General features: G+C 65.7%; 2 protein-coding genes across 3 annotated transcripts in view; both read left to right on the top strand.

Annotated features, from left to right (window-relative positions):
- The window catches only part of GTF2H4 (general transcription factor IIH subunit 4), an 11,944-nt gene extending 8,651 nt beyond the window's left edge, over window positions 1-3,293 (top strand). The window contains exons 12-15 of the mRNA XM_054807378.1: window positions 796-935; window positions 1,640-1,713; window positions 2,065-2,240; window positions 2,807-3,293. Of these exons, the coding sequence (XP_054663353.1) occupies window positions 796-935; window positions 1,640-1,713; window positions 2,065-2,240; window positions 2,807-3,058 (642 nt within the window). The 3' untranslated portion in view covers window positions 3,059-3,293. The remainder of the gene's footprint in view (window positions 1-795; window positions 936-1,639; window positions 1,714-2,064; window positions 2,241-2,806) is intronic.
- A 4,652-nt stretch (window positions 3,294-7,945) lies between these two features.
- LOC129198371 (C-type lectin domain family 2 member B-like) lies at window positions 7,946-11,472 on the top strand. 2 transcript variants are annotated; one of them, XM_054807640.1, is made up of 7 exons: window positions 7,946-8,019; window positions 8,781-8,850; window positions 8,990-9,067; window positions 9,587-9,762; window positions 10,473-10,576; window positions 11,110-11,260; window positions 11,364-11,472. In XM_054807640.1, the coding sequence occupies exons 2-6, from the start codon at window positions 8,784-8,786 to the stop codon at window positions 11,222-11,224; spliced, it is 540 nt and encodes a 179-aa protein (XP_054663615.1). In that variant the 5' UTR covers window positions 7,946-8,019; window positions 8,781-8,783; the 3' UTR covers window positions 11,225-11,260; window positions 11,364-11,472. The 2 variants fall into 2 exon arrangements, with proteins under 2 accessions (XP_054663615.1, XP_054663616.1); XM_054807641.1 differs by lacking the exons at window positions 7,946-8,019; window positions 11,364-11,472 and adding an exon at window positions 8,355-8,479 and having other exon boundaries at window positions 11,110-11,249.
- The last annotated feature ends 413 nt before the right edge of the window (window positions 11,473-11,885 follow it).

Here is an 11,885-nt window from a genome sequence, read left to right as displayed (position 1 = left end):
CCCCCCCCCCCCCCCCCCCCCCGCCTCGGGTCCCGGTCCCGGTCCCGGTCCCGACCTCCCCCGTTCCCCCGGGAAGCGGCCGGTGGATCCCTCAGGGGGGATCGCGCAGATCCCAGCGGGACCCTTGGAGATGGGGGAAGGGGAGGGGGGGGGAGGGGCCTTTTTTGGGGCAATAACCCCCCGGTTTGGGGAGGTTTGAGGGAAAAGAACGCTGGAGCTCGCGGGGCTCCGGGATCCCCGCCCCCCTTGGGCCGAGGTTTCAATCAGGTCCGGCACCACGCGGCGCCCCCCCCCCCCCCCGCGCTGCGACCCCCGTGGGGTTCTCAATCAGGTCCGACCCTGTGTGTCCTCCCCCCCCCCCGCCCTCAGGCCCCTCCCCCCTTCCCCGTGACCCCCCGCACCCCGGGTGGGTCCTTTCCCCCCCCACGGGGGTCTGTGCCCCCCCGATCGCCACCACCCCCCCGCTCCTCCCTGGGCTCCCCACGGCCCCCCCCATGCCCCCAAAGGATCCCACCCCCCCGATCCATTCCTGGCCCCCCCAAGGATCCCCCCACCCCTCGATCCACTCTGTGCCCCCCCAAATCCAACCCCCACCTCAGGGACACGCACTCACACACACACCCCCCCCACACACCCCAATCTTGTCCACCCCCCCTCTAAACCCACCCCCCAGATCCCCCCACACCTTGGTATCGGGGGGCTGCCCTCAGCCCACCCCCCACACACACTCCAGCACCCTTGGGTGCGGCCCCTGTGGGTGGCAGGGTGGGGGTGGGGGGGGTCTGGGTGCTGCAGGGGGGGGCCAGGCCCAGTGAATCAGCGGCGCCTGGGGGCCTGGACGCCTGGATCCTGCCCGGCTGCTGCCAGACACCGTGCAGGCAGCGGGCAGGCAGCGGGCAGGCAGCGGGCAGGCAGCGGCGGCAGCACCCACCCAGGTAGGGACCCCCCCTGGACCAGTGTAGGGGGGGATGCTGGGACCAGTTCAGGAGGGATGCTGGGACCAGTTAGAGCCATGGGTGGGTACTGGGACCGGTTCCAGGCTGGAATTGAGCGCTGGCACCAGTTTAGGATGGATACTGGGGCCAGTTCAGGCTGGTGCTGGGCGCTGGGATGGATCCAGAGCGGGTACTGGGGTGGGTATTGGGACCAGTAAAGGGTGGATGCTGGGAGGAGTTCAACAGGGAGATGACGGGACCAGTTGAGGCCAAGAGTGGGCACCGGGACCAGTTCAGGAGAGAGATGGGGACCAGTTCAGGCCAAGAGCGGGCACTGGGACCAGTTCGGGGCAGGGTGGATGCTGGGGTCCGTTTGGGGGGGGATACTGGGACCAGTTCAGGCCACAAGTGGGTACTGGGACCAGCTCAGGAGGAACACAGGGACCAGGTCAGGCAGGGTGGATGCTGGGACCAGTTCAGAGTAGATGCTGGCACCAGTTTAGGATGGATACTGGGACCAGAGCAGACACTGGGAGGGCTCCAGGGTGGGCAGATGCTGGAACCAGTCCAGAGGGGAGACTGGGACCAGTTCAGGCTGGGTGCTGGCACCAGTCCCGGGCTGGGGGAGTGCTGGGACCAGCGCGGGGGGGTCACTGGGCCCAGTGGGTGCTGGGGGGGGCCGGTAACGGGGTGTCTGGTTGCAGGGACCCCTCGGCGCTGGGGGGGGCCATGGGGCAGAGGCAGGCGGCTGCGGCCCTCGGCGGGGACGGGGACAAGGGTACGGGGACTGGGGGGGACTGGGGGGGACTGGGGGGGACTGGGGAGGATGGGGGGGGGCTGGGAGGGATGTGGAGAGTGATGGGACTGGGAGGGACTGGGGGAACTGGGGGGGACAGGGGTGGGGGGTCTGGGGGGGGGACGGGGCCAGGGCTGGGGGGGCTGGGGATATGGAGGGACTGGGAGGGACTGGGATGGGGGGGGCTGGGGGGCCCAGGGACGTGGAGAGGTGGGGGGACAATGGGGACCACGGGGTGGGGAACGGGGACTTGGGGGGGTCGGGACACTCGACGGCCGGTGTGTCCCCCCCCCGCCCCAACATCTCCTCCCCCCCATGTCCCTGTGGGCGCAGGGGGACCCTCCCCGGGGGGGGGGCAGGACCCGTCCCCCCTGGAGCGGGGGCTCCACGCCGTGGTGGGCACCTTCTACCAGTACGCCCGGGCCGGGGGCGGGGGGGGACAGGAGCCCAGCCTGGACCCCCCCGGCTTCCAGCGCCTGCTGCGCCACGAGCTGAGCCACCAGCTCACCGTGAGTGTCCCCGGGGGGGCCATGTGTCCCCAGGGCGTCCCCAGCCCCACGTCCCCCCACACCCCCTAATGCTGCCCCCCCCCCCCTCCCCGCCACGTGTCCCCACATCCCCAGCCCCCATCTCGCTGCCAGGCCGTGGGGCACGGCCACGATGTCCCCACACCCCCCACATCCCCTCACCCCCCACGTCCCCTCACCCCCACGACGTCCCCCCACGTGTCCCCACATCCATCCACGTGTCCCCACACCCCCTATGTCCCCACGTGTCCCCACATCCCTCCACGATGTCCCCACACCCCCCACGTCCCCACACCCCCCACATCCCCATGACGTCCCCCCACGTGTCCCCACATCCCTCCACGTGTCCCCACGCCCCCCACACCCCCCACGTCCCCACGACGTCCCTCCGCGCGTCCCCGCGTCCCCAGCCCCACATCCCCCTGCCCACCCACCCCCACGTCCCCTCCCGTCCCTGCCCTCCCCGGGTGGGTGTCCCGTGTGTGTGTCGTCCCCCCCCAACCTCGGCCGCCCCCCACATCCCCCCCCTGCCCACGCGCTGCCCGCAGGACACGGGGCAGCCCCAGGCCGTGGCCGCCATCTTTGCGCTGCTGGACGCCGACGGGGACCGACGCGTCACCTTCGCCGAGTACTGGCAGCTGGTGGCCTGGCTCTGCCACGTCCTGCGGCACCGGCACTACGGTGCCGCGCCGCCCCCGCCGCCCCCCAACCTCTACAGGGACCCCGAGGGCACCGACGGCCCCCGCCCGGCCCCCGACGCTGCCCCGCTGTCCCCAGCCCACGGGGACGGTCACCAGTGACACCCCCCTCTGCCCCGGGCCGCGTGGGGAGAGGGACGGGGATGTCCCCAGGGTGAGTGGGCCCTGGGCGCGGGGTTGGCGGGTGCCCCGATTCCTGAGGGTTTAGCCCCAAAATCGCCCCTGGTAGCGGGGCGAGGGGGCGGGGGGCTGGGATCGTCCCCCCCAGCCCCACGTTCGCTGGAGACGGGGTGAATCAGGCCCCACGGGGACGGCCCCGGCCCTGGGGGTGCTGGGGGGGGGGGGGAGAAATGTCTTCAAAAACACTTGAAAATGTCAAATTTACTGGAATAATAATAAAAAAGACCGAAAAAGGGAACGTTGAGGTGGGGAATGTGCAAAGATGGGGGGGGCAGCAAAGGTGGGTGCTGCCCCATAGGAACCCCCTGCCCCACTGGGACCCCCCCCGCCCCATAGGGACCCCCTGCCCCATAGGGACCCCTCCTGCCCCACTGGGACCCCTCTGCCCCATAGGGACCCCCTGCCCCATAGGAACCCCCTGCCCCACTGGGACCCCCCCCCGCCCCATAGGGTCCCCCTGCCCCATAGGGACCCCCTGCCCCATAGGGACCCCCTGCCCCATAGGGACCCCTCCTGCCCCATAGCTCCCCCCCCCCCGCTGTCCCCTGGGTCAGGGCCCGGCGCTGCCCTGGCCACGCCCCCAGACCACGCCCACCTCACGCCACGCCTCCTTTCGGACCACGCCCCTGCTCAGGCCACGCCCCCTCTGTGTCCTGGCCCCGCCCCCAGCCCCGCCCCCTCCCAGAGCCGTGGCTGCGCGGGGGGGGGGGGACACGGGGGGGCTCGGGGGGTCCCTGGGGACACTCGAGGTGAGCTGGGCCCCCCCCAACCCCCCCACCCCCTTTGCCCCCCCCCACCACCCCGTGTCTCCCCCCCCCAGGTCACCCCACCTCCCCCTGCCCCCCCCCGGGACGGGGTCGCGGTCCCCAAGGGCACTTGGGGGGGGGGGGGGGGGGGGGCCCTGGGCCACGTGACCTCGGCAGCTCCTGGCCACCCCCACCCCCCCAATGATCCCAAACCCGCCTGAATTCACCCCAAAAATAACCCGCGGCGCTGGCACCACCCCCCACCACACCCCCCCCCCCGTTGTAATTAGCGCTAATTTGGGGCTAATTGAGGGGATTTGGGTTAATCTTGCCCCCTTGGCCAGCGGATGCCCCGAAATCGCCCGTTATTGACCCCAAATCGCCCATTTCGGGGGGCTTCTTCCCCCCCCCCCCAATTCAGAGCTGGCATCGCTTGGCTGCTTTTTAATCTCTTTTTAATTAATATTAATTAATCCGCAGGTGGTGCCGCTCCACGACGGCTTCTTCTTGCCTTTCCCCCCCCCCAAAAAAAAAAAAAAAATTGTAAAAAATAAAAAAATAAATTAAAAAAAAAAAAAATGGATGTTTGTGGCTTCTCCGCTGTCTCGTACGAGGGTTGTGCACCGCGGCCCTGGGGGGGGGGGCGGGACACAGAAACACCCCCCCCCCCCCCAAAAAAAAAATAAAAAGGAGGAAACCACCCCCCCCACCCCCCCCCACCCCATTTTGGGGAGCGGAAACGATCCGAAACCACCAGATCCCGCGGGCCGCGGGTGGGAAGCGGCGCGGGCCCCGGCACCTCCGCTGCGCTTTTTCCACCCCGGAGCCCCGAGCCGCCCCCGCCGGAAACGCGCGGCCGCGATCGGATGCCGAGAGCTCCGGAAACGGCGCTTCGAAGCGTCGGGGCGATCGTGGGGGGACCGGTGGATCCCCCCCCCCCCCCCCCAAAATCCTTGGGTGGCGCCGCGGGGTGACGCCCCCCCCCACCCGGGGCTGAGCTGGGGTGCGGGTGCTGGGTGCGGGTGGATCCCGGTAAATTTGGGGTGGATCCCGGCAAAACTGAGCTGGATCCCTGCAAATTTGGGGTGGATCCCGGGAAATCTGCACCGGATCCTGGCAAATTTGGGTTGGATCCTGGCAAATTTGGGTTGGATCCTTGCAAATTTGGGTTGGATCCTTGCAAATTTTGAGTTGGATCCTTGCGGATTTGAGCTGAATCCTTGCAAATTTGGGTTGGACCCTTGTAAAGGCACGTTGCATCCCTGCAAATTTGAGCTGGATCCTTGCAAATTTGGGCCGGATCCTGGCAAATTTGGGCCGGATCCTTGCGAAGGCACATTGCATCCCTGCAAACCTGCACCGGATCCTTGCAAATCTGAGCTGAATCCTTGCAAATTTGAGCTGGCTCCTTGCAAATTTGGGCCGGATCCTGGCAAATCTGCACTGGATTCTTGCAAATTCGGGTTGGATCCCTGCAAATCTGCACCGGATCCTTGCGGATTTGAGCTGGATCCTTGCAAATCTGAGCTGGCTCCCTGCAAATTTGGGCTGGATCCTTGCAAATTTGAGCTGGATCCTTGCAAATTTGGAGCTGAATCCCGGCAAATTCGGGCTGGATCCCTGCAAATCTGTATTGCATCCTTGCAAATCCGGGCTGATCCTTGCAAATTCACGCCGGATCCTTGCAAATCCGCGGTGCTTCCCTGCGAATCCATCCCGGATCCCTGCGAATCCATCCCGGATCCCTGCGAATTGGCCGTGCATCCTTGCGAACCCCAACCCCCATCTCTTCCATGCAAAAACCTCGGGTGAATCCGCCGGGAATTCCAAATCCTTTGGGAAAACCAAAACCCCTTAATTTTTAAGGGAAAAAAACCCCAAAACTCCTTTTTTTTTTTTTTTTTTAAGGGTTTGGAAACCTCCAGGAGGAACCGCTCGACGGAAAGCGGCCGAGAAGGAATTTGCAAACAAGAAGTAACCCCAAACCACGTCGTGTCGTGTCCCCCCCCTTCCCTGTGACCAATTTGGGGAATATTTACCCCAAAAAAGTGCTCGGAGAGGAGCGGGCAGCGGCGGCGTTTTCCCTCGGGCCAGATTCTGCTTTTTTAAGGGGAGGGGAAAAAAAGAAAAGGGGGGGGGGGGGAAGTTTCTTTTCACATTTTTTTTAGGTGCTTCATCGAGGTGGATTTTCCCCCCACGGGACGGCTCGACCCCGATGGCACCAAAAATTGCAAAAATCCCCCCAAATTCATTCCAAAACCCGATGGGTTTTCCCACCCGGCGCTTCGTGCCGTCGTCCCGTCCATGTTCCCCCCCGCCAAAAAAAAAAAAAAAAAAAATAATCAACCCACGATCGCACCCTCATTTCGGGAGCATCCTCCAGATGAGCAAATCCAGCCCCAAAACTCACCCGGGGGCCGGTTTCGAAGGACGTTTTGAGGCCAAACGCGCCATTTCCTGGAAAATCGGGGGGTTCGGGGAGGGGGGGGGTGTTTTTTCCCACCTCCCGGCAGCGCCCCGGGGGGGGGGGGACGGGGACACGCGGTGCCCCGGGACGCGGGATGCAGGATGCGGTCGGCCACGAGCATCCTCCCGGCCCCCCGCCACCGCCACCCCGCTTCCCCCGCGGAAAAGCAGCTGTCGGCCCTAAAAATGCATCGTTTCGCCCCAAAATTCGCCACCTCGCCCGACGACGCAGCGCGTAGGGCCCCCAAATTACGACCGTTTCCCCCCCCCCCTTCCTCCCCCCCCCCAGAAGTCGGCGTTTCGCCCCAAAAAACGCAGCGCCTCGCCCAACGGCGCAGCTGGTAGGCCCCAAAACTGCGACGTTTCGCCCCAAAACTGCAGCGTTTCGCCCCAAAATGCAGCGCCTCGCCCAACGGCGCAGCTCGTAGGCCCCCCCAAACTGCGACGTTTCGCCCCAAAATTCATCACCTCGCCCAACAACCCGGCTCCTTCCCCCTCAGTTGCAACATTTCACCCAAAACCGCCTGATTTCGCCCCAAAACGCAGCGCCCCGCCCGACGACGCAGCCCGTCGCCCCCCAAATCGCGACATTTCGCCCCAAAACGCAGCGCCCCGCCCGACGACGCAGCCCCCCCCGGAATCGCAACGTTTCACCCCAAAATTCACCGTTTCCCCCAGCGCTTCGCCCGCTGCGGCGCGTGCCGGGGGGGGGGGGCAACATCATTTGGGGCAAAAACCAACTATTTTGGGAGCGGGTTCAACCCTTTCTTGCTATTTTTGCCCCGCTGCTCTGCACGTCTCGGCTTGGCTGGGGGGGGGGTGTGAATTATTTCAAGCGACGCCAGCCAACGACCCTCCCAAAAAACCCTTTTTTTACCCCAAAACGAGCGCCAGCTGCAGATCCCGCTCACCAAAAAAAAAAAAAAAAAAAAAAGCCCAAAACCGCAACTTCCCCAAATCAGCCCCAAATTTTCCTCCCTCCCCCCCGGCCCAGGAACTTCCCTCTGTCGGGACATCTGGGGCCTTTTTGCATCGTCGGGTGTTTTCACCCCGGAAAAGGGAGATTTGGCGAGGTTTGGGGCCGGGGTTTTTCTGGCAATTTGCTGCTTTTTTTTTTTTAAGGATTTCTTGGGGTTTTTAAGGATTTCTGCCTTTTTTTAAAGGATTTCTGCTTTCTTTTTAAGGATTTTTTCTTTTTTTAAGGATTTTCGCTTTTTTTTTCTAAGGATTTTTTTCTTTTTTTAAGGATTTTTTCTTTTTTTTAAGGATTTTTGCTTTTTTTTAAGGATTTTTTTCTTTTTTTTAAGGATTTTTGCTTTTTTTTAAGGATTTTTTCTTTTTTGTAAGGAGGTTTTTTTTTTTAAATAATTTCTTCTTTTTTTGGGGGGGGGGGGACGACACCCCAAATGGAATGGGGGGGGGTTGCTGGGCACAGCCGGCTCCAAGGTGCCTCCCCCCCCCAATCCAAGTGCCCCCGATGGGCTCCGAACCCCCCAAAATTGGGGTGGGGGTGGGGAGGGACCCACTTCCGTGGCCAAGGCCCCCGGGAGGGGGGGGGGGTCCGGGGGGGGGAACCGGTGGCGTTTGTGGGTGCTGGGGGTGGGGTTTCCCCGTTGACGAAGGCGTCGGCAGCGGCGTTGAGTTCTTTTCGGGCTCGGGGGAGGTTTTGGGGTGAGTTACTGGAATTTTAGGGGCGGGGGGGGTGGAGGGTGGGGGCAGGTGCAGAGGTTGGGCGGGGGGGCGGGGAGGGATTTGGGACCAAACGGGGGTTTTGGCCCAAAAAAACCCCACCGGGCGGGGGGGGGGGGGGCGGCGGGCGCTGCCTGCGAGTGCGAGGGGATGGAGATGGGGCGCACACCCCCCCCCCCCCCCCCGCTTTTGGTTAAAATCCCTCAGTTTGGGGGGAAAAAAATCCCCCTTTTTTTTAGAGAAATATTTCCCTTTTTGGTAAAGATCTGAAAAAAAAAAAAAAAAGAAAAAAAAAACCAACCCGAAACCCACCCAACTTTCTGCAAAACTTTCCCTCGTTTTTTGGAAGGATTCCGCTTCCTGCAGAAAAGCACCCCGCTTTTTGGGAGAAAACCTCCCCGTTTTTACAAAATTCCCCTTTTTTCGTCTTTGATTTTTCCAGGTGAATCCTTTTTTTTTTTTTTTTTTTTCAGAAAACCCTTTTTAACCCAAATCCCCTCTTTTTTTTTTCTTTTTCCCCACAAAAAAAAATTCCACCACCACCCACCCCCCCGCCATCAGCCCTTTTTTCCCCCCCCCCCACTCTCCATTTTCCGGATCTTTCCGTTCTTTTTTTTTTTTTTTCCCCCCTCCCTCACTTTTTTAACCCAAAATGGAGGACAGCGCGGGGGGGGGGGGGGGGGGGGGGAGGGAAAACGATCGAAAGGAGGGAAATGACCCCAAAAATATCATCCTTCCCGCAGGTCATGGAGGGAACGCGCCAGGAGGAGCCGGAGGTGCGACGGCGCCGGGGCAAACGCCGTCGGCCGCTGGGTACGTGGGGGGGGTGGGCTGAGACTGGGTGAAACTCATGTCACGAGTGGTGGGAACAAAGGGGACGTGGGGACCGGAGCGGGGGGGGGGGGGTGTGTGTCTTGGGGGGGGGGTGACGCCACGGCCCGTCCCGCCGCAGGCCGGATCCTGGTGGCCGCCGCTGCCGCCGCTGCCGGGCTCGTTGCCGGTGCTGCCGCCGCCGCCGCCGTGCTGGCAGGTAGGAAATGCCCCAAAAATGGGGTGGAATTGGGGAAAAAATGGGGGGGGGGGGGGCAGGGAGCTGGGGGTGGGGGGTGTGGAGGGGGGGAGGAGATGGGTGATGGGGACCCCCCCCGCCGTGGGGGAGCGGGGTTGGGGGTTTGGGTGGAAAAAGGGTGGTTTGGGGACAGCGGGGACACGGGTGACTCGCAGGGGGAATACGGGGGGGGATGGGGGACGGGGGGGGGCACCCCAGGCACGCCGGGGCGGGGGATGGGCCACACACCCCGTGGGTGAGCGGGGCTGGGATTTGAGTGGAAAAAACCCCATTTTGGGGGACGACGGGGACCTGGGGGTGAACCCCAGCGGGAGGACACGCATTTGGGGGAAAAAAACCCCATTTTGGGGGACGACGGGGACCTGGGGGTGAATCCCCGGGGTTGGGGCCAGGGGGTGACATTTGGGGGAGGGGAGGGGGGATCTGCGGGGTCTCCCCCCCCTTCCCCCCCCGGTGACGGCTGGGTTTTTGGGGCGAAAGGCGGGGATTTTGGCGCAGCGGCGGGGGCCGGGGGGTGCGGCTGCCCCCGGGGCTGGTTGGGCTTTGGGGGTCGCTGCTACCTCTTCTCCGAGGAGGAGGGGAACTGGAGCCGCGGGCTGGGGCGCTGCCGCGATCTGGGGGGGTCCCTCACCTCCCTCGACACCCCTGAAGAGAAGGTGGGGGCACCCAAGGGTGCCGGGGGGGGATGGAATGCACTGGGAGGGCACCCAAGGTGGGGGGTGGCTTTGGGGGTGTCCCCGGGGGGGGGGGTCACTTGGGAGGATGGTCGGGGCCGAAGTGTCCCGGGAAGGTGTTGGGGGGGGGGGTCCCTGTGTCCCCGGGGGTCCCCGTGTCCCCATGTCCTTGGGGGTCCCCGTGTCCCCACACCAACATCCCCGTGCCCCCCCCGTGTCCCCACATCGCCATGTCCCCGAATGCCCCCATGTCCCCGTGTCCCTGGGTGTCCCTGTGTCCCCAAATGCCCCCATGTCCCCCCGTGTCCCTGGGTGTCCCCATGTCCCCACACCAACGTCCCCACATCCCCGTGCCCCCATGTCCCCATGTCCCCGTACCCCCCATGTCCCCGTACCAATACCCCCATGTCCCCCCGTGTCCCCATGTCCCCATGCCCCCCCGTGTCCCTCTGTCCCCACACCAATGCCCCCGTGTCCCCCTGTGTCCCCGTGTCCCCAAATGCCCCCGTGTCCCCCCATGTCCCCATGCCCCCCCATGTTCCCGTGTCCCCAAATGCCCCCGTGTCCCCCCCATGTCCCTGTGTCCCCGTGTCCCCAAATGCCCCCGTGTCCCCCCATGTCCCCATGCCCCCCCATGTCCCCGTGTCCCCACACCAAAGCCCCCGTGCCCCCCCCCCCCCCCGTGTCCCCAGGGGCTGCTGGCCCGGCACAAGGGGCTCCCCCACCACTGGGTCGGGCTCTGGAGGGACCCGCAGCACCGATGGCGCTGGGCCAACGGCTCCCACTCCCAGCCGTGGTGAGGGACGGGGGGCACGGGGGGGGGAGAGACACGGGGGGGACATGGGGGGACACGGGGGGACATGGCATGGGGGGGACACGGGGGGACACGGCATGGGGGGGACATGGGGGGGACACGGGGGGGAGAGACACGGGGGGACATGGGGGGACACGGGGGGACACGGGGGGGACATGGGGGGACACGGGGGGACATGGCATGGGGGGGACATGGGGGGGACACGGGGGGGAGAGACACGGGGGGGACATGGGGGGACATGGGGGGGGGGAGACACGGGGGGACACGGGGGGACATGGGGGGACATGGGGGGGGGAGAGACACGGGGGGACACGGGGGGACATGGGGGGACATGGGGGGGACACGGGGGGATGCAGAGAGGGAGGAGAGCGAGGTTGGGGGGGAGGAGGAGGAGGAGGAGGAGGGATGAAGCAGGGATGGAGAGAGGGCTGCAGGAGGGGGAGGGAGGCGGGAGGAGGAGGAGGAGACGGGAGGAAGGCCGGAGGGCCGGAGGCAGAGGCCGGCGGGTGCCGCAGGTTCGCGGTTCGCGGCGGGGCCGACTGCGCCTACCTGGGGGACCGGGACGGGGCCGTGCAGACGGCGAGCTGCGCCTCCGAGAAGCACTGGATCTGCGCCCGCGCGCCCGCCTGAGCCCGGCGCACCCGGGGGGCCTCACCCACCCCCCCCACCCAGGGGTGCCCCTCACCCCCACCCGGGGGGGGCCCCTGACCCCCACCCGGGGGTCTCACCCACACCCCCCCCACCCGGGGGGCCTCACCCACACCCCCCCCACCCAGGGGTGCCCCTCACCCCCACCCGGGGGGGCCCCTCACCCCCACCCGGGGGGCCTCACTCACACCCCCCCCACCCAGGGGTGCCCCTCACCCCCACCCGGGGGGCCTCACTCACACCCCCCCCACCCAGGGGTGCCCCTCACCCCCACACACCCGGGGGTGCCCCTGACCCCCCCACCCGGGGGTGCCCCTGACCCCCCCACCCGGGGGTGCCCCTCACCCTACGCCCCCCCCACCCATAGGTGCCACACACACACCCCACCCAGGGGTGTCCCTCACCCCCACCCACGGGTGCCCCACACACACACCCACGGGTGCCCCCCCACCCACCCAGGGGTGCCCCCCTCACCCTACACCCCCCCACCCATAGGTGCCACACACACCCCCCACCCAGGGGTGCCCCCACACACCCAAGGGTGCCCCTCACCCCCACCCAGGGGTGCCCCACCCCCCCCACACCCATAGGTGCCACACACACACACACATCCCCATGGGTGCCCCCCCCCACCCAGGGGTGC

Source organism: Grus americana, chromosome 32 (genome assembly GCF_028858705.1).
Source record: "Grus americana isolate bGruAme1 chromosome 32, bGruAme1.mat, whole genome shotgun sequence".
Classification (NCBI taxonomy): domain Eukaryota; kingdom Metazoa; phylum Chordata; class Aves; order Gruiformes; family Gruidae; genus Grus; species Grus americana.
This window is presented reverse-complemented; position numbering and strand designations above follow the sequence as displayed.